The sequence below is a fragment of the Pelodiscus sinensis genome, chromosome 2 (genome assembly GCF_049634645.1).
Source record: "Pelodiscus sinensis isolate JC-2024 chromosome 2, ASM4963464v1, whole genome shotgun sequence".
Lineage (NCBI taxonomy): Eukaryota > Metazoa > Chordata > Testudines > Trionychidae > Pelodiscus > Pelodiscus sinensis.
In genome coordinates, this window is record NC_134712.1 from 53,622,594 (window position 1) to 53,647,413 (window position 24,820).

The window sequence follows — 24,820 nt, forward strand, 5'->3', positions numbered from 1 at the left end:
GGGGGGAGGGTAAGGGTTTAATTTCTTACAGGTACTGCTGTATTCCGCCACCGCTGGGATCGGGGGTTGGAACCCCACCGTGCCTGTAAGACAATGAAGTGTGGGGTTGAGTATGGGAGAGTGCAGGAGTCAGGATTGGTGAGTGTTAGAGGGGCTCAGGGTAGAGATGTGAAATCACATTTTAAAAGTTACCCGATTAAACGTTAACCAGTTATCCAGAATCCTGCTTGTAGGAGAACACTACCGCCGGGTTAGAGCAGCTCCGTCGCATAAGCCACCTGTTAATTGCTTACCCGGTAAGCATCGCCCCAGCCAGCTCCTTTACCTGCCTGGCTGTCTGCATAGTGTGACCGTCTGCAGCAGAGCCTCTGGAGCCTGTCTGGGAGCACACCAACCTCCTCTTGCATTGGATTTCCCCACCTGGCTGGTCCTTTCGTGCCAGAGCAGTGCACCACCTTACTTTCCCCTCTGCTTCGATGCCCACTGATTTCAGTGGCATGCAGTATTGGGCTCACGATCTTCACGCTTGTGTCAAACCAGTGACCTTGTGCATTTTTGCAACAACTATTTGCCAACATTTGGAAAGCTTGGGGCCATGAACATTAGCTACATTTCAATCACAGCCATGCTAGGAAGACCCAGTTACAACTCAGTATTTCTATATAAATTAGGAAGGGGCCTGAGGTTAATGAGGTGCCTAGGGCTGACCTTGGCCAGCTGTGTTCTTGTGCAAGTAAATTTATAGTAAAGTGTTGGAACAGAAGGCTTCTTGCACAAGAGTTATTTCTCTTCCCATGAGGAATAAGGCCTCTTGCACAAGAAGTCAGTGTGGATGGGCAATAGGGCTGTGTCTACATTGGTATTATTTTGCGCAGAAGCACATGCTTTTGCGCAAAAACATGCTGCCTGTCTACACTGGCAGGGAGTTCTTGCGCAAGAATACTGATGTTCTAATGTGTGAAATCAGTGCTTCTTACACAAGAACTATGATGTTCCTGATCAGAAATAAGCCCTCTTGTGCAACTGTTCTTGTGCAACATGAATTTCTTGCACAAGAAAGCCCGATGGCTAAAATGGCCATCGGAGCTTTCTTGTGCAAGAGATCATCCACACTGCCATGGATGCTCTTGTGCAAAAGCACATGGTAGTGTGGATGCGCTCTTGCGCAAGACCAAACAGTTCTTGCACAAGAAACCTGCAGTGTAGCTGTAGCACTGGGGCAAATGTATCTTCAGGCGTTTCATTGAAAGCTAGACTCCTGAGCTTTGGCTAGTTGCAGCTGGCATGGCAATACTGTGACTACACATTCACAAATTGGGGACACAACACTGCCCTCGATTATCTGCCTTTTATTTCCACTATGGTATAGGGATGTGAATGGATAACAACACATCATGGGGGGAGGAAGGGACAGAAGCTGGCCGCACATCACATGGGGGCGCCGACTGCAGAAGCCGGTCGCTACCGCTCCTCGCCCTTACCGCGAGGGATTGCCGCATAGATGGTTAAGTGATTGACGGGGATTTACATCCCTACTATGTTGGAGGAGCTCTTGCGCTAACTCTCGCCAGTCAGCTACAGTGCCTGCTGCGAACTACATCTCCCAGCATGCAGTATTCGTCCCACTGGCACAGGCGGCCGTGGCCCAAAGCATGCTGGGACGTGGACTTGGTAAACCGTTCAGGGCAGAAGGCTGGAACGCCGTCTGTCCCTATGGTGGCGGGAGGCGGTGCTAACCTTTAACCTACCGGAAGTGATTACAAGGCAGCTGGCCCGGAACTGGGGGGCCCTGTGAGGAGGCAGCGGAGGCAGTGAAGCCGACACAAGTGAGTCCCGGGCACTGCCGGCTGGGGCGGAGGGGGTGCGAGCGGAAAGGTGGCCCCCGGTTCGACTCGGCTCCGGGGGCGGAGAGGGGAGTCGCTGCCGCCTTTCCTGGGGAGCGGGCTTTGTCCTCTGCTAGCCGGACCCGTGTCTGGCCCCGCTCCGGGAAGCGGCCACCCCCTGGGCGGAAGTCTTATTACTTAGCCCTGGGCTGGGGGTGTGTTTAAGGCTCGGGGCGGTCTGAGGAAGGCTCGGAGTGGGCATGGGGCTGGGACCATTTCCCTCCTCTCCCATGTGTCTGTAACAATCTCCTTGACACCTACACACGACAACAAAAACCCTTTCTAAAGCAATATCTAACTGTTGCTCTGATTTGACTGCTTCCTCCGCCAGTGAGGGAGCCTACTCCTCCCCTTCCTAAAGGCAAGGAAATAATTCTGTTCTAAACGTTCCAAGGACGAAGGAATTTAGGAGCCTTTTTAAGATAGATTATGGTGTTTAGATACGAAAGTGAGACTTGCCTTGGTTTATCTGTGGTTGTCTCCCTTCTTCTAAACCTGAATACTCTTACATCTTTGTTCTCACTACAGATATTTATTTACTTGTATGAAGAGACGAAAAGAGAAACTTTAGTTCTCTCTCTAATGCTAGTCTTATTTTAGATTGTAATATCCAACATCAGTGTTACAGCTTGTGAGTGAAGAACGGTACTAAGAGGAAACTACAAACAACCAAACATCTTTCTTTGCTATTTTACTTCACTCGCTTCTGATCACTTGCAGATAATTAAAAACATGTATACTACAGGATTCATGCTTAGGAGAAGAAAGAAAATTGTAAGCACAAGTTACCTCTTGCCATTATATCCAAATACCATAATGTTCATTGAGCAATACACAATATGTTCTTCTAGCCTTCACACAATCTGACTTCTTATACATCATGCAATGCTTTTCATTTTGAAGCTGGCCTTCTGTCAGATGTCAGTCTGATGTGAATCATTCTGTTTTGTTTCAAAAAAAGTCATGTTGATTCTGTTGTCAGTTTTAGAATCAGTGTGAGCTCTACCATAGACAAGGCTCTTGAGTACTTAAGCATGTTTGCCAGTGATGAATAGCTTTCACAGATATAGTAGTACAAATGTTGGAAATGATCTGAACTTTCTCTCAATTAGGGCTGCCACTGTTTCAGATGAGTTGAGAATGGTACAGATGGAAAAAAGCTTCATAAAATTCCTTTCCTAGAAGGTGTCCCAGAAATAGGAGTATGGAGAACTTGGGTTTGATGTTAGCATAATCAAAAAGGGAGTGGTGCTTTCAAACAAGAGAATTTTCTGTTGAGTAAAGAGGCAGAAAATAATTTAGAACAGTGTGCTTAAAGTGTTCTCCTTATGCACAATCATTTTCTTTATCCATTCCTTTCACATTCTCCTATATCCTTTCCCTCCCCCCCCCCCCGCCATCACCTATGTGTGTAACTTTATATATAAACGGTAACTGGTTTTGAAGACTTTTGTGATATAATGTTTGTGTGCCATTGTTCATGTTTCTTATGGAGTATGAAGGCAGCTTGGACTTGAGTGTTAAGTTTGTAATTAGAATGCTACAAATAAGCACATTTCTTTGCTTTCCTTAAAAATGACTTTCTGATGGGGAAGCAAAAAGAAGCTGCAAGAGGATTAAGAGTCCAACAAAGATCTTGGAACTTCAGACACAATTAAGGAATCTCTCTCTTACTGGCAGTAGCTGTAAACTATTCAAGCTTTTTATCCTACAAACTAAGAAGGAACTAGACAAGGGGATTGTTTTTATTGGAAGGCATTCTGACTGGTGATGGGAGCCAAACTACATATGAAAACAAAGATTCCTCATATATAGAAAGGAAAATATCTGAATCAGACAGCTGATACTGTTTATGTTGGCATACTGTGAATGAGACTCCAGCAACTTCTGTACACCCTCCTCTTCCTTTATCTCCTTAGAGCTTACATCTTTCAACAACATGAGAATTTCTTGCTTGAGATCAGGAATGTCATCCAATTCCACAAAATTCTGGGCAGCTTCTGGCCTTGTGTGGCACCAAACGCCGTTCGTATGTTGTGAAGTGATCTCTTCCTACAATGTGTCCATGTTTTCCATGTTGCTAAAGATGGATGACAAAAATAGGACCTTGACATTTGGGCAGAGGACTTCATAGTTCACTATGTGGACACTTGAGTTATCCAGCAGGAGACTTGTAAAGGCAAAATTTTTAAGTCTTATAGTCAGAAGGAAGTTCAGGAACAACAGGGTTTGTAAACCACTCAGGGAATATATTGCATGTCATCTAGACCTTTCTGTTTGATTTCCATATTGTGGCAAGATGAGACTTAGTGTAGTCCCTTGCCGCTCTTGGGTTTTCACTGTGGTAGACAAGCAAGGTCTTCAACTTGTAATTGCTTTTCCCCCAAGCAGAACGGTTAAGTGATCTTTCGAGGCTATGAATCCAGGATCAGTCTTCTCATACATTTTTGGCATCTTCTTCCAGTAAAGCCCATCTTGTCAATGTTAAAAACTTGTTCTGGAGAGTAGCCACCTTCTGAAACATGCAGCTAAACACACGTAGGAAACATTTCAGTTGCTGCTTTATCTGCACTAGCCACTTCTATGAGTTTTACATTATGTAGATTGGCATGCCTCTGAAATTTGTAAAAGCGGCGAGGAGTCCTGTGGCACCTTTATAGACTAACTGAAGTGTTGGAGCATAAGCTTTCATGGGCAAAGACCCACTTCGTCAGATGCATGCACCTTATAGACTAACACTTCAGTTAGTCTATAAGGTGCCACAGGACTCCTCGCCACTTTTGCAGATTCAGCTACCCCTCTGATACTCTGAAATTTGTGGAACCACCCACAGCTAACATTGTTCTACAGAAAAGCTGTTATACAGGCTTTTGGTCTTTTCCTGAATCAAGCTTAAAATCACAAGTGCATTCTTTTCATTGAGGTCTTCAATCCAGTCAGCCAGCAATCGTCCCATCATCTACATTACACTGCTACTGTTTCATTATCTTCATTGATGACAAATTTGTAGCGTTCCTCAGCAGAGAATTGCTCCTCCCCCAGGCAGGCAGCTCTGTGCGCATCAGCCCTGGGCAGGGCTCATTAAGCAGCTGCAAAGCCGTGCTGCCGCTTAGAGGGAACCTTGTTGGAGACCCAAACCCCAAATATCAGATGTTGATGTTGAAGGATGAATTGAGCGGGCTTCAGACTTGCATTGTGCTTTAAATTTTTTTCTGAAACACTTCACAGTTGCATACAATCTGACCTGCAACAACTTCTGCAGACGGAGAAGGTTTCAGGCACCTGGCACGTGTTATGCTGCAAAACAGTTTGCAGTAAGAAGTTATGTATGATAATTGATTTAAAAATACATTATTTTTAACATATTTAAGGTACTGGTATAAGACTAATCTTTAATTGCTGATGAATCTTGTTACTCATTGCTTAGAAAAGCTTGCGACCTTTTTCCATGTCTTTCAAATAATTATTTTTGGGAAAATCAGAAATAAATACAAATATTTTGGGTGAGGTGAATTGTTTAGTACCTTTTAAAACCTTTACTGTTGTATGGGGAGGGGGATGTCAGTCAATGTTTTGCTCTGGTTTTCTGTGTTTGTAAAGGTAGTGAGAGGAATCATTGCTAACCAAACACATGCATTTTGGGAGTTAAGCAACACTGCAGTGCTTAGCTGACTGCGGGCAGTATCTTCACCCAAATACTTCAGAGGTGGAAACCAACAGAAAGTTTAGCATTTGCCTTAGGTGTGTTCTTGATGGAATGAGCAGAAAAAGATCAAATAATAAAGGGAAGCAGTATGCACTAGTGACTACAGTAGGACAGGTAGGTAGATTCCTGACTGGCACTGACTAATGTGACTTTAAGTCACATAGGGCAAGTTTTCCACAAGTATTTAGGCCCCATAAATATGCAAATAGGTGCCTACTGACATTTTCAAAAGTACTTATTCTGCATATTTGGGTCCCTAAAATTGTCCCTTAACCTTGGTTTCAGTTTTCCCCTCTGTAAAGTGAGATGAATATTTAAGTAAGGTATTTCCAGATTCTGAGAAGAAATATGAGCATAAGTGTTGTGACACTTCCTGCGGGTACTCAAGGTTTTGAGGCACCTACTACTTGCCCTTAGTGTGAAGAAGCTTCTGTCTGTGTCTGCTGTCCATCAGCTCTATGACTCCACTGGTTACAGACAATACGAGTACTCCTCTTAACCAAAACAGGTTCTGCTGTCCCTCTGCAATTACACCTTATATTGAAGTCTGCTTAACATACAGCACTTAAATAAACTTTTGCTTGTTTTTCACTATAAGAATATTCAAGAATGAGTAGAGATTCAAACGCTAACAAATAGATATAGAATAAAATCATAACTCATATTCTTGAAGCTAGACTTGTTTACCTAATTACAGTCCTGTCTCAGGGAAAAGCTCACCCAAAATCCTTCCAGCTTATTACACCTTGGCTTGGCTGTGATCTTCCATAGTGTGACTTGTCAATCAGCTTTCCTGGGGTTTCCTTGTCTCAGGTATACTTCAATACATGTTCTTTACTCAGACAGGATCCCCCTCCTACTGTTTTATTTATTCCTGTAAATTTTCTCTTGGTTTGCGGCCCGTGGGGCTCAACACGTGGCCTGCAGGTGGAATCCTTTGATCATGGCCTCCACTGGGAGCAGGCTCCACAATAGTGAGGAGTCTCCCAGGCAGGATGAGCATTAAAAGATGCAAGCAGATGGGTTGTCTGGAACAGATGGGTACAGGGTGTCAGCGTTTCTAGCCCTCAGGGAGGAGGTGCTGGGAGTATCAGGGCATTGTGGGAAGTGCTTTGTATTCACGCCCATCAGTGTGAGAGGAGCTGTTTGCATATATATTTGCATGTCTATGCAACCACACTTAAGTTGCAACCCTTGGCATGTGCTGTGAGTATTATTGTGGCTCCCAGGGCTTCCAAAGTTGAGTAGCCCTGCCGTAGAGGGTGACACCATTGGAAATGATCATTCTATAGATTGACATTTCCCTTACCTTTCTACCACTAACTTGCCTATAGAATTACATGTGCTTCCAGAATATAAAGTAAAATTAGGATTTTTATCAGTATTGCATTGCTGCAGAGGAAATGTGCAGGAATAGCAACATGTATGGCTTCCCCCCAGGGGAGTTCCCATGGAAATATCAAAAATAGGGTAAGCATGGGGAAAATAAGGAATTTGTATGATAACGTGCATAATTTAACCTTCTGATAATGTGAGACTTAGAAGTATGTGTTATCCAGGAGCTTCTCATCTCTAAGATTGCTGGTTCAAATTTGGCTTTGGTCAATCAGACTATAATTTTCCTTCAGTTTTTCCTCTGGAAAATGGAGATTAATATGCTTGGCAGCCTTGGAAATTGAGTTGAACGGTGGCTTTCATTCTTCTCATCACATCATAGGTAAATCACACTAAACCCAGATGGTGTGAATAGATATGCAGTCACTGACCTGGTTCAAGCCCCATTATATCTGCTTGCTGAAAAATATGAAGGGTTCTCCAATAATGTTCAGGAGCTGCACTCTAATTGTCTTTGCCACTAGTCACAGGAAAAGGCTGTGTCTTCTACTGGCTTTTCTCTGCCCTGCTTAGAGCTCTTTATCTGCCTCTGGATAGTAGGTAAATGTTAAGCTCCAATAACCTCTTCCCAAACAGGTGGAGAGAAGAAAGGGCTTTCTCTCTGTTTGCCTCTCCAGCTTTTCCACAAAGCTTTCTGTTCCCAACTTGTTTGTCCCTCCTTCAGAGATGTTGGAGCTAGAGGAGAGAAAAGAGGTCTCTTCTGATCTACCCTTGCCCTAGCCTGTCTCTTATTGTCCTTCTCTGTAGTGAATAATTTGAGGGCTTGCCTCTGGTAGCAAGCATGACAAACCTAGAACAATTGCATAGTTAAATATAGTGAAAACCATTTAATTTTTTTCTTAACTCTGTTCTGAGTAGCATCTGGGAAACTGGTGCTGTTTTGCTGAGCCTTTAGGAAGGCCACAATATTCTATTGTGCATTTGTTTTCATGTTTCAAGGGCTACTAGCAAATAAATGTAAAGGGTTGGTAAGTGTGCAAGTGGAATTCCTTTCAAGATGTCCTAAAACTGTCTTTTTCCAGAGTAACTACAGTATACTCAGTGTTTACGCTAAGCCGCACAGCTGCTTAATCAGCCCTCCCTGAGTCAGGCAGTTTCCTGTGCAGAGCCCTGAACCTCTAATTGGTCTGGGCTGATTTAAACAGCTGCTGGGCTGTGCTGCCTGCTGCACAGTTTAGGGCAGGGCTGCTCAACTTTGGAAGGCCCGGGGGCCACAATGGTACGATACAGCACATGCCGAGGGTCGTAACTAAGTGTGGTGGCATATACATGCAAATATATATGCAAATAGCTTCTTTCACACTGGCGGGCATGAATACAAAGATTAAGGCCAAACTACACAACACACAGGCCCCATTTAAGTCTGTTCTGCTGATATTAATAAAATGCAATATTTACCCAATTTCCACCCATATGACAGCACTTTTAATGAGCAATGACAGTCCAGGAATTTAACTACTAAAACACATATCAACAGAAGACCATTATATTGACTACATTTTTGTTTTGGCTTGCACTCGCGGGCCGCAAACATGCCGCATGCAGCATTCGGGCCATGTATTGAGTAGCCCTGGTTTAGGGAAACACTGAGGGTACGTCTAGACTATATGGCTCCATCAATGGAGCCACGTAAACTAGTTTACCTGGCATAGTCAAAGAAGCAGGGATTTAAATAATCCCCCTCTTCATTAAAATAAACATGGCTGCAGCGCTGTGCCGATGATCAGCTGATCCGGCACAGCACGGCAGTCTAGACGCGGATCTGTCAGCTGGGGAAGCTTTTGCTGACCAATCCCTTATGCCTCGTGAAATGAGGCTAAGGGATCGGTCGGCAAAGGCTTCCCCAGCTGACAGATCCGCGTCTAGACTGCCGTGCTGTGCCGGATCAGCTGATCATCGGCACAGCGCGGCAGCCATGTTTATTTTAATGAAGAGGGGGATTATTTAAATCCCTGCTTCTTTGACTATGCCAGGTAAACTAGTTTACGTGGCTCCATTGATGGAGCCATGAAGACTAGACATGCCCTGAGTGTAATATGAGAACTTGAACTGCTGCTGTTTTCACTAGATTTATTTTGCAAATAAAAGCTTCAGTTTTTACACTTGCTAGCCAAGAGTTTTTTACCAGTCCTAAGTGCACCATGACACAAAGTGCTTATCTTTTCTTCTGTTTGTTCTTATGGAAACTTTGCCATTGCAGTAACATTCTTTGTGCACATTGCTCCTCTACAATTCTAGAAACTATAACTAGTTTCTATGGCCCTTGACTGGTTTAAAACTTATTTTTAAAATATCGAAGGCAAAATCTGGGAATCTCTCACCTACTCAAGTATTACTTTAAGCTTGTGAGAATCAGATGGATAGGAAACACATGTCCTGAAACTTGAATCTACTAATTATTTCTCATCAGACTTGTATGTCATCATTAAAGATTTTTTTTTATGGATGGAACATTAATTTTAATAGTAGGTCACGTAAACTCTAACTTATGAAACTTACAATTAGAAGTAATTTTGACACTTGTATCAATACTTTTTATTTTCAGACCATCTTGTTTTGAAAGCTGCTGTCGCAATTCAGTAAACATTCAATAAGGAGAGAATGGGTAAGCTAATTTTTTAAATAAAATCTTTACTTTTTAAAAACATGACACATCTTGGGGTTTTTAGAGGGGTAACAGAATTGAATATGAAAGGGTTCTGAATTTTGGAGCTTTACCTAATGATTAATTTGCTTATGAGACTGTAAGCAAACTTGATTTTATGTGCTTGGAGCTGCCATCTGTCTCCATTCAAATGATTGCATGGGAGAGGCAGGGGACAGCTTTTTAATGTGGGCTTAGCTGGATTCAATTATTTTTATGAACATCAAGAAACACCTTTCCAGTAGTATTTCTTTTTTTGTACCTTGAGCTTTTGCATTAGTTGTAACTGATGGAGATTCCTCATATAAAAATTATTCAGCAATTATGTTTTGATAACCCTGAGAATAATCCACATTTCTCTAACTTATTGCAAGACATAATTGTTAAGGATTAATGATCTCTACAAGTGCAGTACATTTTTTAAACTTAATCTCTGTTTCCCTAACATTAGAAATCATTGATCTGTTTTTGGGTGAAGGAAGAAATGTCATGTAGTAATATTCATTGTTTAAATTCCAGTCTTCCAAAAGTATGTTGTTTTGTTTGTTTGTTTAAATTCATGGATTCTGCTGGAAGAAAGTGAATTTAACGCCAAGTCCTCCTTCTAATCATATCTGGACTTTTTCTTATTGTAGTGGCCCCAGATATTGAGGATTGTGTAAAAATTAAAATAAGAGCCTATTAATACAGCCCTCAAAATGGAATGTTGTGTAGAATATACAGTTCAATAACTAATCTTTAAAGTAACTTTAATGCTGTTTACTATACTTTATAAAAAAAATGTATATTTTTTTGGAAAAACACACATACTACTTGATAATACAGTGATTAATCCAATTTAAAATTAGAAGTTGTAAAGTGGTATTTTGCCTTTTTTCTTTTTTTCAAGTCTTAAAACTTATTTGCGTCTCTCTGCAATCTTATCTCTGGAACTATTTAGGGACACAAGTTGAAATGTAAATAATTGCTGGGGCATGAATGCAGGAGGAAGAAGAGTTTAAGATATTGTGCCTGCCAGTAAGCTCTCTGCCTAGTATTGCAGTAACACTTACTATTTAAATAATTGTTTTCCTGCTCCTGTGCCAAAGAGCCACATAAACTGAGGAAACTGTTCAAAGACCTGTCCAAAATAGAAAATAAACTGAAAATAACATTTTGTTCTTTCTGTTGCAGTCAACTTAAATTACTTACGATAATAAAGTAAATGTTCCTAAAATTGACTTTTTAAAATTTCTAGGCTTCCTTAAATGCATTAGTGCCAAAGACTATTATTCTGTATTTTACTGTCTTAGAAGCAACAGACAGTACTGTAGGAAGAGATGTTTCTTCTTCATTTGGCAAATTCTTAATTACTGTGTTCTATCTAATGTATTAACAACAGAAATGTGACTTTCTCTGATAATAAAACTTCAAGAGGAATGTTTAAGAGCTACTTTAGAACAAGCAGAAAATATAGTCTGATTTGAATTGTAGGGTTTATTTTATTGTATAAAGGGGAAAAAACGGAATGGACTTTTTTCTTTTTTTAGCAGGTCTGACGTTTTGACTCAGTGGTCGCGAACAAGGAAATGGGGGGGGGTGACAAATCAGTAACAGTATATTAAAATTAAGCTCTAAGCACAATACTGAAAACCTCAGACAGCAAAACTTAAGCTTTAAAATAAACAACTTCCTCATATTGTCCTCCACCCTTTCCTTTGCAACCTTGCATTTCTTTAATTGGTCTTCCAGAGATTAGCACACTGAGGCTTCATAGAAGCATAAGCTGTACTGACTTTCTTCATGCTATGAAAGTGCTAACCAGATATTCTGAAAGTATAAGTTCATCTGTTTTTCTGTTATAGATGGAGAGGAGAAAACATATGGTGGGTGTGAGGGCCCTGATGCTATGTATGTGAAGTTGATATCTTCTGATGGTCATGAGTTTATTGTAAAAAGAGAGCATGCGTTAACATCAGGAACAATAAAAGCTATGTTGAGTGGTCCAGGTAGGTGCTATGAGTTTAGCAGCTTCTTGTAATTCAATCATTTCATTTTCCTATTTTGTGGAGTATTTTTAGATGTGTATAATCTGTTATAAAGTTGAATTTCTAGTATCAATAGTAACTTTTCCTAGTCTATATTGGTTTCTGTTTCTTCTTTGATAATTCAGGTTTATCAGGTCTTGTATTATCATTTATGTATTCATATGCTAAATATATGTAAAGTCTTTGCGTGTCGCCATAAGACAATTACTACTATTTTTCTGAAACAAAAGACAGAACTATGTAGCACTTTAAAGACTAACAAGATGGTTTATTAGGTGATGAGCTTTCGTGGGCCAGACCCACTTATGTTTCAGCTAGACCAGACTAACACGACTGCATCTCTATCACTATTCTACTATTTTTCTGAGGAAGTGATTCTCTCTCCTCCCCCGCCCCCCCCATAACTTTAAATGGCATGTATGTGGGGGAGAGGTTCATTAAGTTAGTCAAAGACTCCATTTTAAAATCTTTCAGCTACTGATAAACAAAATTAATTGCTATGGTCCCCATGTTGAAATTCCCTTGACTATCACTATAGTGGGTACAATCTGAAACTTGGATTATGCACCAGATGTGCTGATTCTGCTCCACCCCTACTCAACCACTGGCCTCTGAAGAAGGCAACAGTACAGAGCCTAGTCAACTTTTAGGATTCTTTTTTGAATGATGGGAATGGCTGGAGCCTAATATTGTGAAGATGCTCAAAGCTCTACCCCGCTAGGCTAGCAGCCGAGTCAGGTTGCCTGTTTAGCTCCAGGAGGTGGGGAACTGGGGCAATCAGTCCTGGGTGCTGCAGGAGGAACTCTTTTCCCTTCCTCCAGAGGCCAGTGGAAGAGAGAAGAAACTCAGTAAGTGAAAGCTATTCTCATGGGATGGGACATGGGAGCTAAAGAGCTCAGCAACTCAGGGCAGCTTTGTTCCCTCCTCCCCTTTCCTTTTGGATGACTAATGGGGACAGAATAGCATCTCTGCTTTCCTCCACCTTCCCTCTCCCTGGGATGGGGTGTGGGGTGGTGAAGAGCCCTTGGAGCTGCCCTCCACAAGTGGACAGGGGACAGCACTTCAGCCCCCTGGGAAAAGAGGGTGAGAATCCCAGAAGGAGAGCAGAGGTGAGACTGGAGTAATGTGCTGATGTGGGGTTGAACAGATGTCAGCCGACGGTCAGGGCAGTGTGTGTGTGTATGTTTCCGAGAAAAGGTTTAACGTCCGTGTCTTTACTGCTAGGACCGGGGTCCCATCGCAGAGGGTGGCCAGCAGGCCAACAGACGCCCCGAGTTTATAGGAAGAGCTTATTACGCTTCAGATTTTAGCTGCTAGAATTTCATAATTCCTTCGCAGCGGGCAGCCTCGGGGAGACTGAGAAGCGCCCCAACTGAATTTTGCCACCTGGGTGTGACACAAATCCAAACGCCCAAGCTCTCCCTATATCTGTCCCTTTATGACCAGCTGAAGTTCTTTTAAATTGTGCTTGGTTCTGTTACAGCAACTGAAGGAGTCAGGTTAAAGCTTAAACAGTTACAGGTTTATTGAGGAAGCTTATAAATCATATGGTTACAATGGCTATTGCTCTATTTCTTAACTATTAGCAAAATATAGGTCTTAAAAATGGTTACAAAGAAGATAAAGATAGAAAAATAGAAATAATGGTACCAAGTAACAGCTTACTCTTTCTATGTGTACACTTAAGACAGAGGACCACATCCAGGTACCGTTTTTACCCCCTTCTGTGCCTCTCGACTCCAGCATGTCAGGCCAGGGCCGGTCCCTCAATTCCTAGGAAAGACGAAAATACGAGGTGGGCGTCCCCATAGAACCTCGGGAGGTCAAACACCTAACCCGACCAGCAGGTAGAGGGTAGAATGACACTCAAAGTGAGTGTGTGCTGGGCCCATCTTTTATAATCATGAGGTCACGTATTTCTCTTTCTTATCTGTCATGCCAATTGATGCTGGTCTGTCTGCTGTGAGACCAGTTCTTACAAGGGAGTTGTGAACTTAATTTACACTTGTAAGAGAGAATTGAGATGATTAAATTTTGAAGTACTGGACATTGTTTTCTCAGTGGGAAATTCCTCTTCCTGGGACTGTGTGTGTTCGAATCAACATAGGTGCCAGCCGCAGCCTCGAGGCCAGCTTATTGACTTAGCTGCTCTCTATCCACATATCTGTGTTTCAGCTTCTCAGGATCAGATGAGCCAGCATAGACTATGCTGATATTATTGCTCCTTCTCTGCCCTGTGCTTCAGAGAGGCAAATAAGATGGATGATATGGAGGCAGGCTGTCTGGCCACAACAGAACTGATGAGGGACATGTGGCAACATGAATCTGGAGACTGGGAGCAGAACTAAGTGCTGACAGGGGGTGGACAAATGATGAGCTACTGCAGCAAGGGCAGCAATTATTATTATTCACCAATCTTGGGAGAGTGGGCAACATGGGGCTGGGCAGGAAAAGTTCAATAATAAAAAAGTACACTTTCTCAGGCTTTTGGGTTTTAATCTCCTGATTTTGGGGGGGGGGGGGATGGTCTTACTCATAATTTTTAATTGTTTGATTTTTGGTGTAGTTGCACAGCCTTCATTTTAATTTGTCATGGACTGTACAGGGGAGCTCAGGGCAGCGCACTATTCATGTGGGGAAAGATTCTAGTTGTCCTATAGGCATATTCAATGTGGAGATACAGCAAATGGTCTATGAATATGAACCTATATTAAAACTAGAAGGGGCCAAAACCAAAGTGGTACACCCAAATCATCTTAAATGTCAGGGACAAAGTGGCATTCAGACTTAAATTTGGGTATACGAAGTCACTTCATTACTGATTCTGAGCCTCATCCGAAACTACAAAGGGAGTTATATTAGCTAGTTACACCTATTTGATTATTAGTGATTATTTCTTCCAGAATAGCAAAAGTAATAAATACACTACATATGTCCATTTTGTTTTTTACAAATTGTATTATAGCATCAATTAGAAATTGAAGAGTATCGTCAAGGTTCAAATCTTTGAATTTAGCATTCTATCAAATCTTTTTAACAAAAACCCACCAAAAAAATTATTCTGAATACCATGAAAATAGGTGGGAAAATCTGCTGAATAATTTCTGCTGGAATATCCTGTGCAAGAGTCTGGTCCAGATGTGATGAAGTCTTCATCACAAGATGACAAAAAAACAAACCACCAACAACTTTCATTTGGCTGATTGTGATGTTTCTGGCTTTTCAGTGCCATTAGAAATTGGATTTTGATTTAACTAAACTCTGAATATATGTGATCATGGATCTCTCTGCTGGGTGCATTTGCATCCAACACATAGATATGAGAGTCTCTTAACCACCAGTTTTCTTTAGGGTCATGCATGCCCTTGCACAGTTCCACACCAAGACAGTACAAGGCAGAGGCATCCCAATTGCCACTCATTTCCTTTTTGCTGCCTGTGCTTGTGAGTAGTAATAGCTTAATTGTCTTCTAACCTACAGTACTCCCATCTTGCTACATTGTTCCGCTAATTACTGTACTCAGCTTTCTTTTTTAATACTACTTTGTGGTTGGTTTGGTTATGAGTCTGTTGGCAAAAAAATTCCAAAACTAGTTAGGGTGGGTTTTTTTTGTTTTTGTTAGCTATTTGCCATAGCACTACTGCTATCAACATGCCCATATTCCTGTTTTCGTTGGCTTTCCTGGCCTCCTGCGAATTCACTTCCTCCTTCCCTAAGCATTCCTGGGGACTCTATTACTCCCTATCCATGGTTTTAACCCTTACAGGCAAAGCAATTAGGGTTAGGTCCAAGAGCTAACTACCAAGAAAAAGACTTTAGCTAACTGAATGGTTGTTACTTCGTCCCCTTCTGTTCCCCACAAGCTCTAAGTCTCCTTCTTGGCACTGCTCTACTTCTGGTACTATGTAAGGGGAAAAAAACAGGGAGTCTTCATTCCAGATGTCCGGCTAAATTTGCTGCTGTGAAGTCAGTGCCATTCAGGAACCAGAATCAATCCTGTACCATTCAAAGGTGACTTTTGCAGCACAACTTTTGGTACTATATTTAACAGTACCATCTCTGACATTTACTTTGATACATACAATGGAAAAATCTATGCAATCAACCTTGGTTTCCGGTATCATCAATCACTACAGGGGCTTCCTTCCCTAATCCAGGAACTCAGATTTTCTCCAGAACTAGAGTAATCACTTTTATTTATCTCTTAACATTCAATAGTTTGAAAATCTGCCTAAGTACCAATTTATGAAGAATTCTCTCTCTCCACCTGGGTTAAAGAAGATCTGTGACCCCCTCATCATTTTTCAGTGACTGCTCCCTCTCCCCTCCCGCATAAGGGGAACAGCATCAACTATTGAAGAATTCTATTCATCCCATCATTTTTCTTCCAGTAAGAAACCTTCTCCAGGATCAGCACCATTTCTGTTAATGATTCAAGAGGCTCAGATCATGAAAGGAGAGCATATTACATGCTTCTTTCTGTGGAGGCCAATCTCTAACTATACCTCCTGTGGCTTGGATGCCACTTTCTTGGCACAGTATCCCTTTTAGCTTCCAAACCTGATTGCAGAGTCTAAGAAGACCAGTACAGTCTTGGTATCAAGACCACTTTAATCTTCTCTTTCTGAATCAAGAGACACTGCTCCATGGACCTTTCCACTTGCTTCAAAAGGAAAAGGTTATTTCAGAGGAGCAGTAACTGGGGAGTGAAGATGATACCAATCCTCAAGATAATCCTTCAATGCTCTCAATTTATTATCCTCATCAGATGATAGAGTGGCTACATAAGTGCTTGTGAAGACAGATGATTTTCAGGGTATTTCAAGACCTCAAGAGGACGGAGGAGACCCTTGGAATCTTAAAAGTAGCTGAAGAAGAGTCTTACAAACTGTTTTGATACTCTGTGGCCAGTATTGTGGTGTTGAGTTGCTACGTCCATAAATGCAAGCATTTTTATCTACCCGAGGACTGTGTGGGTTACCCCAGATGTTATCGAAAGCACCCCTGTATTCACACTATATTTTAGTTATCTTTGTATAAAATATCCTTTTTGAAGTATTTAAAATCTAATAACTTGTAAGTTATGAATTTCTCCTGATTGAACAGGTGCTAATAAACACAGCCTTAACTAGGCAACAATTGTTAAACAGGTCTATCCTAATCAAAGAATGTATTTACTTCAGTTTATATTGAACAGGGTCCTTGAAGCCGAACTGGGGAAATGTCAGAAGATAAGGCAAATTTACATTTCAGCATATACAGAGGAGAATAAAAGCATAAAGCCTCCTTCACCACCTGTCTCCTTTTATTATTTGAATAAACTTTGCTTTGAGGGGGTGTCACATAATTGGATTTCAAGGTGAACAGACATTGTGTGTTTGCCCCCAAATTCTGTTCAGAGTGGGTTATGTGAGGTATCTAATGAAAGCTTGTTATGCTAATTCTGTCTATGCTACTCATATACTTGTATGATTTTTGTATGTCAAGTTATGAATATGGGCTCTGTATTTACATGTTCAATGTTTTCTATCTGGGAGACAGCGGCAGACATCACCCACCTATTGTGAGGAGTGGTGGCCCAGTAAATGCTGCATGGCTAATGGCTCTTTAAGGGTACGTCTAGACTACACGCCTCTGTCGCCAGAGGCATGTAGATTAGGCTACCAGACATAGGAAAATGAAGCGGCGATTTAAATAATCGCCGCTTCATTTAAATTTACATGGCTGCCGCGCTGAGCCAACAAACAGCTGATCAGCTGTTTGTTGGCTCAGCGCGATAGTCTGGACACGCGGGTGGCGACATCAAAGGTATTTGTCGACCACCCAGGTAAACCTCATCCCAGGAGGCATACCTGGGTGGTCGACAAATGCCTTTGATGTCGCCATCCGTGCGTCCAGACTATTTGTCAACCACCCAGGTAAACCTCATCCCAGGAGGCATACCTGGGTGGTCGACAAATACCTTTGATGTCGCCACCCGCGCGTCCAGACTATCGCGCTGAGCCTACAAACAGCTGATCAGCTGTTTGTTGGCTCAGCGCGGCAGCTATGTAAATTTAAATGAAGCGGCGATTATTTAAATCGCTGCTTCATTTTCCTATGTCTGGTAGCCTAATCTACTTGCCTCTGGCGACAGAGGCATGTAGTCTAGATGTACCCAAAGGTTGCCAATTGACACCTGAGGAGCACACAATAACTCCTTGCCTGAGAAGGACATACCTTGATACTCCAGGGCTCCCTGAATAAAAAGGACACAGACTGGTTTGTTGATCACGTGATCAGCTCCATTTTGGGAGGCACCATCACCCAGGAGAACAATGGATTTCCCTCTGTATAGGCAAGGTTATAAAAGTATCCTAGGAGTACCTCCATCTTTGTCTTCACTCCTTCCCTCTGCTCTAAAAATACTTTTGCTAAGGATCAAGGGCTCAGAAGGATTCGTTGACCCATCCTGACACAGGATGTACACCAGAGCCTTTTCAGCCAGCAGTTTGTTACATCTCTGCTAAGAGCCTTCATCAAGATGTTGGTGGTTGATATATATGTGCTTTCTTAAACCATCCTACTCTCAGCCTCTTCTTTCTTTTATTAATAAACATTTAGATTCTAAAGCAGTGGTTCCCAACCTTTTTTATACTGAGGGACCAGCAAACCCATTCACAAACTTTTGGCAGCCTGGAAATACTTCATTTGCATATTAATTATGCAAATAATGAATACTCAAATATGAAAATAAAATGTTTCCAGACTGCCAAAAGTTTGTGAATGGGTTCACCGGTCCCTGGTATAAAAGGCCCTGGCCCCCAGTGCCAGCCCTAATGGCTAGAGCCCCTTATCCCTTCACTGCCCTTAGTGCCAGCCACTGACCCTGCACCTAATCGTCCCAGTGTCAGCCTCTTGCCCTCAGAGTCCCCTAGTGTCAACCTCCCTGCCTCCAAATGCCTGTTTCAGTGTCATAGTTCCAGAGTCCCACTGCACCCAATCCCCCCGACCCCTATCTGTGCCAGTCCCTAATATTAGCCCTGCCCCCTAGCTTCCTTACTACTAGCCCCACACCGAGTCCCTCAATACCAGCACCCCATCCTGGATGTCAGTGCCCCTCAGTGTCTTATCCCGCCTCTTAGAGCCCCAGAGTCCCACATGCCTGCCCCGCTCCTCTCACCTAGCTGAGCTGCCAGCTGAGCCCAGAGCCAGGAGCTAACCCTTCTGTAGCTCCCCACTTATCGACCAGTCGATGGAAAATCCATCAATTAGTTGATTAAGCTAAATTTAACATCCCAGTATGGGGTATGTGGTCTAGTTTGCACCCCAGAACTTCATAACAGCATTTAACATGTAGCTATGTAGCTCATAGATGCTAGGTCCTAGCTAAAGGATTTGAATGTTGTCATTCAATTTCTTCAGTAGCAACAGCTGCAGGAGACCATCTGGGCTCAACTAAATCTATCTCTAATGATAGGGGGTCAAAAGGGTTAGATGTCTTTGGTAGGAAATTCTGTTTAGCTGTTAGGCATGGCAGGTAATCCTATTTGGCTAGGGGAGAGAGAGAGAGAGAGAGAGGCACATTTTTAGGACAAGTTTCCAACAGATCTTAAAGGAGAAAATGTTAGCCTTTCTGTTCTAAAGGGCAACTTGATGCCAAAAGGACTCCTGTGGGCAGCTTTTGATATTGTGGATTCAGAAGTAAGACAAATGGGCTAAAGTGTCGAGCACTCTTTGGTTGATTGTATCCGGCTTACATAAGGAGGCTTGGATGACAATTGAGACTTACCCATTAATGGGTATATTAGTTTAGCTCAATGATGAAAGAGGCATTAGTAATAGAAAAACTCAAGTTCAGCTCTCTGGTCTATGTGATTATTCATCCTATCTTTTTAAGAGGAAGGAATTTAAGTCTTAGACAACTAAGAATGGGAAAATCTTTTCTCCTATTTCTCTTGAAGCCTCTGGATTCTTTCAGAAGATAATGTTATCATGAAAGGAAGTATCTTTCCTCTACTTGTAATGCTACAGCCGGGTCCTATTTAGAGACCTTAAATATGAGGGTGCATTTGTAGGGGCCTTGGAGTGATCTGTGAAGATCTTTACTCCTCTTCCTCTCATTGGTTTCCACCTTTTATTTTTCAAGGATGCTTGCCCTATAAAGGATGATAGACCTATAAATCAAGCAGGTCATTCAAGGAGATTGTCATCCAATTCCAGTCTCTAACTTGTCCTTTCCCAAACCAGTGCCTCTTCAAGAACCATCCTCATGAGTCTCCTACAGCAAGAGATATTTCTCTGCTTCACTTGGTGCAGTGTAGTGCCTTCAGAATTCAGAAAAAGATTCTGTTCCCCATACTTCCTAATTCAAAAATGGCAGGTTAGTGTCTTTTAATAGAGCTTGGTTATCTTGTATGTTGCATCAAATTCTACATAGTGACTTTGACTTTGCTCATACCCTTCTTAGAACCCATTGATTGACTCATTGCTCTTCATTTGCAGGTTCCCCACTTCCTGTGCACTGGTTGGACAGACACGTGGAAGTAACCTTCAATGTCAGAAAAGCATTGTCAGTTTAACATGCTCCATTTTAGCCTCTCCATACCACAAAGTGTTTACAAAATATCTGAGATCTACAGAGACAACATCTAAATGTTTACCCATACCCCAATGATTGGCTGATATGAGGGAAAGCAACTCACAAAGTCTCAGATTTTCTTTAGTTCTTTAACTATTTTCCTCACTGGGCTTCCTAGTTAACCATAAGAAGTTAAATATCTCAGCCTAGTCAGCAAAATTCATAGGGGCAGTTGTTGCCTTGAAGGCAATGAAAGCTGCCTTACATCCTGAAGTATTTTTACCTTTTTACACATCATATTAGATCTTCAGAATCATCCATTAGCATCAGAGAGGATATGTCTCCAATTGTTGAACATATGGCCTTATGCACTGTTGTTGACACTGTTTGCCAGGCTTTGCTTTAGACAGTTTCAGGGGTGACTGAAATCTGTTTATCAGCCAAGTGTCCTCTCTTCTTTTGGGAATCTGAACATATGAATGCACTTGCTGATCTGTAAGGAATCTACTTCTCTGGAACGTAGAAATCCAGGAGCATATCTAAATAAGGACTGTAGTACTAACAACCAATCAAAGCATCGGAGCTAAAGGCGGACACCTCTCAATTATGGTTGGTGAATGTATGAACAGAGTTCCATGTGGTTTTTCTGCAAACTTCAGCTATGGGAGATACACCTCCAATGGTCTCAGCTTTTTACCTCGTGTTTCCCCATGCTCCTGGAGCTGTGAGCAGGGCTGTGGGAGCAGGCAATAGAGAGTGGGGCTGAGGCTGACAGGTGGGAGACTGGCAACTGAGGTATCTTGTGTGGAGCTCTGGGCAGGGGACCGAGACCACAAGCAGAGCTGGGTGGCACTCTATCTCTTTTCCCTCTCTTCCTCCCCCCCGTGGGGCTGGCCTTCCCTAGTCCCACCAGCCTTCAATAGGGGCTGGCCTGGTCTAGTCACTTCCTGAATGTTACTCCATGACCCTCCAAAATTCGAGGACCTCTGTTTTATAGTAACTGGTTTTTTGAGATGTTCTGTACATGTGGGTCCCATGTAGACCCTCTTTGCCTGCAGCTTGAGTCTTACTGATAAGCCTGGTCTTATTGGTTAATCCTGTTGATTATATGCATTTCTCTCCACCCCTTTGCTGCCTCTGTAACAAGGGGGGTGCAGAGGCAGGAGCCAGTGCCTGTGGGAAGCTGGCTTTTAAGCTGGCTCCTGGCAATCACTGAATCTGCCTGTGTCTCCCACCCCCATGCTGCTGCCTCTGATAGAGAGGCAGCTGCATAGATGGTGAATGGGGGCAGACTGGAACCAACACATGTGGGGATCTGGCTCCTCTGTATCAGTCAGCAGTGCGAGGTGGCAGGGCGGTAGCTGGTCTGCACAGAGAGCTCCAGTTTTTAAGACGGCAGAAGCGTAAGGTGGCAGGGGGCTGCTGGGGAGCGGGGCCAGGAGCGCACTGGCTGCTAGCCCATCCCCAGGAACTATTGAATAGTCATGTAACAGCTAATATTGTATGCGGTTACACGACTATTCAATTACATGCTAACATTCCTAATACAAGGTGCACGTACAACACCAATGGACGCTAGCATTTTAAAGATTCTGCTCTCAAGTGCATGTGCACCCAAGAGCAGGCTCCACCTATACGGAACATATCTAAGATGCATAGTTGCAACAGGGTAAACTGCTGCTCCTCCGTACACATTAAACATCATACTCTTAAAGCATAATAGAAGATTATGAAAAGTGAAGGAATTTAATGTACATTGATTTAATTATTTTGAATGTGGCTGTTTTCTATTTAAGTTGTATGGCTTTACAAAGCATTTTAAAATTTGCATTGCCTTTCCTGCTTCTTCCTATGAAATTTGGGATGGATTGTCTTCAGTAGTCTTGTTCAGATATAAATGACTGAAAATTAGTAATCAATTCTGTTGATTCTCAAAATGGGAACAAGCTGTTACACTCTCAAAAGCTATATTGGTTCTGCAGGGATAATAGGAACCCCATTACGATAGGTACTATGGAAACACCCAAAGGGTAGACATGGTTCTTGCCTTAATGCGCATACAGTATAATTAAAGATGAGACACAAAGCATGTGACAAAGTACGAAGGAAGTGCAGTGGTAACAAAAGTAGGGTTATAAGGTTCATTGTACAACTGGATCTTTCCAAATATCTGAAAGATTCATTTAAATAAATAATTGGCTCTCCTTCGGGGTGAACAATTTTTAATAAATTTCTGAAGTGGCCCTAGGTTGCCTCAGAAAGGGTGGGCCCTCAGGCAAAAGGGCCAGAGCCAGGAGTCATCTTGTGCTTTCCTGCCCACAGACCCTGATTGGCCTGGGTGTGGGGCACGTGGGGTCTGCACCCTCCTCCTCCCAGCGCCTAGAGAGAATCGCCAGCTGTTTTAAAACAGCCGGTGGTTCCCTCTGGTGCCACGTGCCCCTGGCGAGGGGAGGATACTTAGCATGCTCCTGTCCCCAGGTGTCAGTTGGCTTGAGGATGGGGGAGTGGTAAGGCAGCCATGGGCTGGATCTGGTCCATGGAGGCTGTTATCCACCTCTGCTCTCCTTACTCGCTATGCTGCATGGCCATCATTGATTGACCTTATTTCTTATAGGTGTTATATCTTTATGGGTCTTAAGAGTGCTCTCAGAGTAGTATATTCAGCCTTTAACACGGACTGAGATCAGGATCAAACTTTTGCTGCATAATTGTTCCACATATTATTTGTATGCTGTCAGATTAACTGAAATTAACGTAGTATTTTTAAACAAAAGGTGGTAGAATTATGTTCTTGGCTTTAGTGATTGTGACATGTCTTAACACACTATGCTGTACAGCTTGTGCACCAAAAATGTCTGATTCCTAACAAGGAACTACACTAACCTAAAGTATTCTAGATGAGTTTGCTCATACATAATACAAATGTGTTAATTATCAAGGCAATTTTGATGCTGATTTTTTTTTTTTTTTTAAACAGGTCAGTTTGCTGAAAATGAGACAAATGAGGTGAATTTTAGAGAGATTCCATCCCACGTTCTATCCAAAGTATGCATGTATTTCACCTACAAGGTTCGCTACACTAATAGCTCCACGGAGATTCCTGAATTTCCAATTGCACCTGAAATTGCACTGGAATTGCTGATGGCTGCAAACTTCTTAGATTGTTAAATAAAATAAATTATAATAAAAATGTAAAACTTTTTTCAGTATTTAATACCTGTAGTTCAGTTAGTAACTTTTTTCATATAGCATGCTGCGTGTGTGCGGTTGAGAACTGTAAAGTTCACTGCAGAGGCAATTATTGTCCGATCTGTTGCATAGCAATCATTCAAGTTTAAATTTGTTTTGCTGCTTACACAAATAAGGACCTTTCCACAAACAGACAAATAAAAAATATGCTAATTAGTAGATGGCTATGCCTTATCCTTTAGGTGTGGCAGAACTTTATTTTTTAATGTAATGATCATTTAAAATACTGGAGTTTAGGCCAGTGTTACTTAAAAGCTAATATTAGCTACACGTGAAGATGTTTAGTGTTTCTAACTTTCTTATTGTTGCAATTTCTTAAACCTTTGAACTTGATCATCTTACAAGGTAATTGTCCTCTTAGCATAGTTATATCAGTACTTGCATTATAACCCCCCTTTTAAAAGGTTTGTAAATTGGCTTAAACATTCACTTTGGGCTGAAAACAGTATCTAGAATAATTTGTATGCTTTTTTATTAATGTAATTTAGCTATGTTTTTAGAAATGGAAAAGCATACCCAACTTATTTTTCAGGCTTGTACCTTTAATTCACTCCTTTCATTCATTTAAAATATTCAGATCACTTGTCTAATAAAAATGCATCCCTTCTGCTAATAGCTTATAGAAAGAATTAAATAGCCATGTTAGTAACTAATGCTAAATAGCACTTTTGTATGTGTACTCTTTTCTGTTATATATAAAAATGTAAGTTGGTTCACAATGTATGTCACTTGACCTAATATAGAAGATTTATAATAGGCTATGATGACTCTCTTCCACTGTTTGTGATCAGTTATGTAAACTCGGTACTTACTCTTACATCAAAGCCTTTTAAACTTACTAAATATTACTAGCAAAGAGGTAGTTCTTTTCATCTCACCTGTCTCCGCGTAACTTGCACAAGAACAGCTGAATAGTGTAAGCCTTTTTTATTGACATAAAGGGGTATTAAACAGATATTTCAGAATCTTTCATAGATTTATTTGAATATATTCTATGTTTACTCTAAAGGTATGACTACACTACAGCGAAGATTGTCACTGTTGATCTTCCAGAATTAGCAGGTCTAGTGAAGACAGCTAATTCGAAGTGAAGGGGTACTCAGGGCAATGCTGGTAGTCCTCTTTCCACGAGGAGTAAGGGAAGTTGAAGGGAAAGTGTTCTGCCTTGGACTTCCTGTAGTGTGGACAGTGCCAAAAGTGGAATTAAGGTACTTTAACTTCAGCTATACAGTTAATGTAGCAGAAGTTGCGTATCTTAATTTGACCGTATCCCGTAGTGAGGACACATCCCAAGATTTTAAGGAGAGAGGATTGGCAAGCCAATGATATTAATTCATTTTTCAGCAGTACATACAA

The 24,820-nt window shown here is 41.9% G+C and overlaps 1 protein-coding gene across 1 annotated transcript; it reads left to right on the top strand.

Moving 5' to 3' along the window:
• Positions 1 to 1,684: 1,684 nt before the first annotated feature.
• On the top strand, positions 1,685 to 24,434 carry ELOC (elongin C). The gene is made up of 4 exons (XM_006131544.4): positions 1,685 to 1,826; positions 9,530 to 9,589; positions 11,473 to 11,616; positions 23,193 to 24,434. The coding sequence occupies exons 2-4, from the start codon at positions 9,586 to 9,588 to the stop codon at positions 23,381 to 23,383; spliced, it is 339 nt and encodes a 112-aa protein (XP_006131606.1). The 5' UTR covers positions 1,685 to 1,826; positions 9,530 to 9,585; the 3' UTR covers positions 23,384 to 24,434.
• Positions 24,435 to 24,820: the final 386 nt, after the last annotated feature.

Bases quoted from the DNA above. Each gene is read 5' to 3' on its own strand.
- ELOC (XM_006131544.4), top strand. The intron at 11,617-23,192 runs GTAGGTGCTATG...TTTTTTAAACAG, and splicing joins AGCTATGTTGAGTGGTCCAG to GTCAGTTTGCTGAAAATGAG.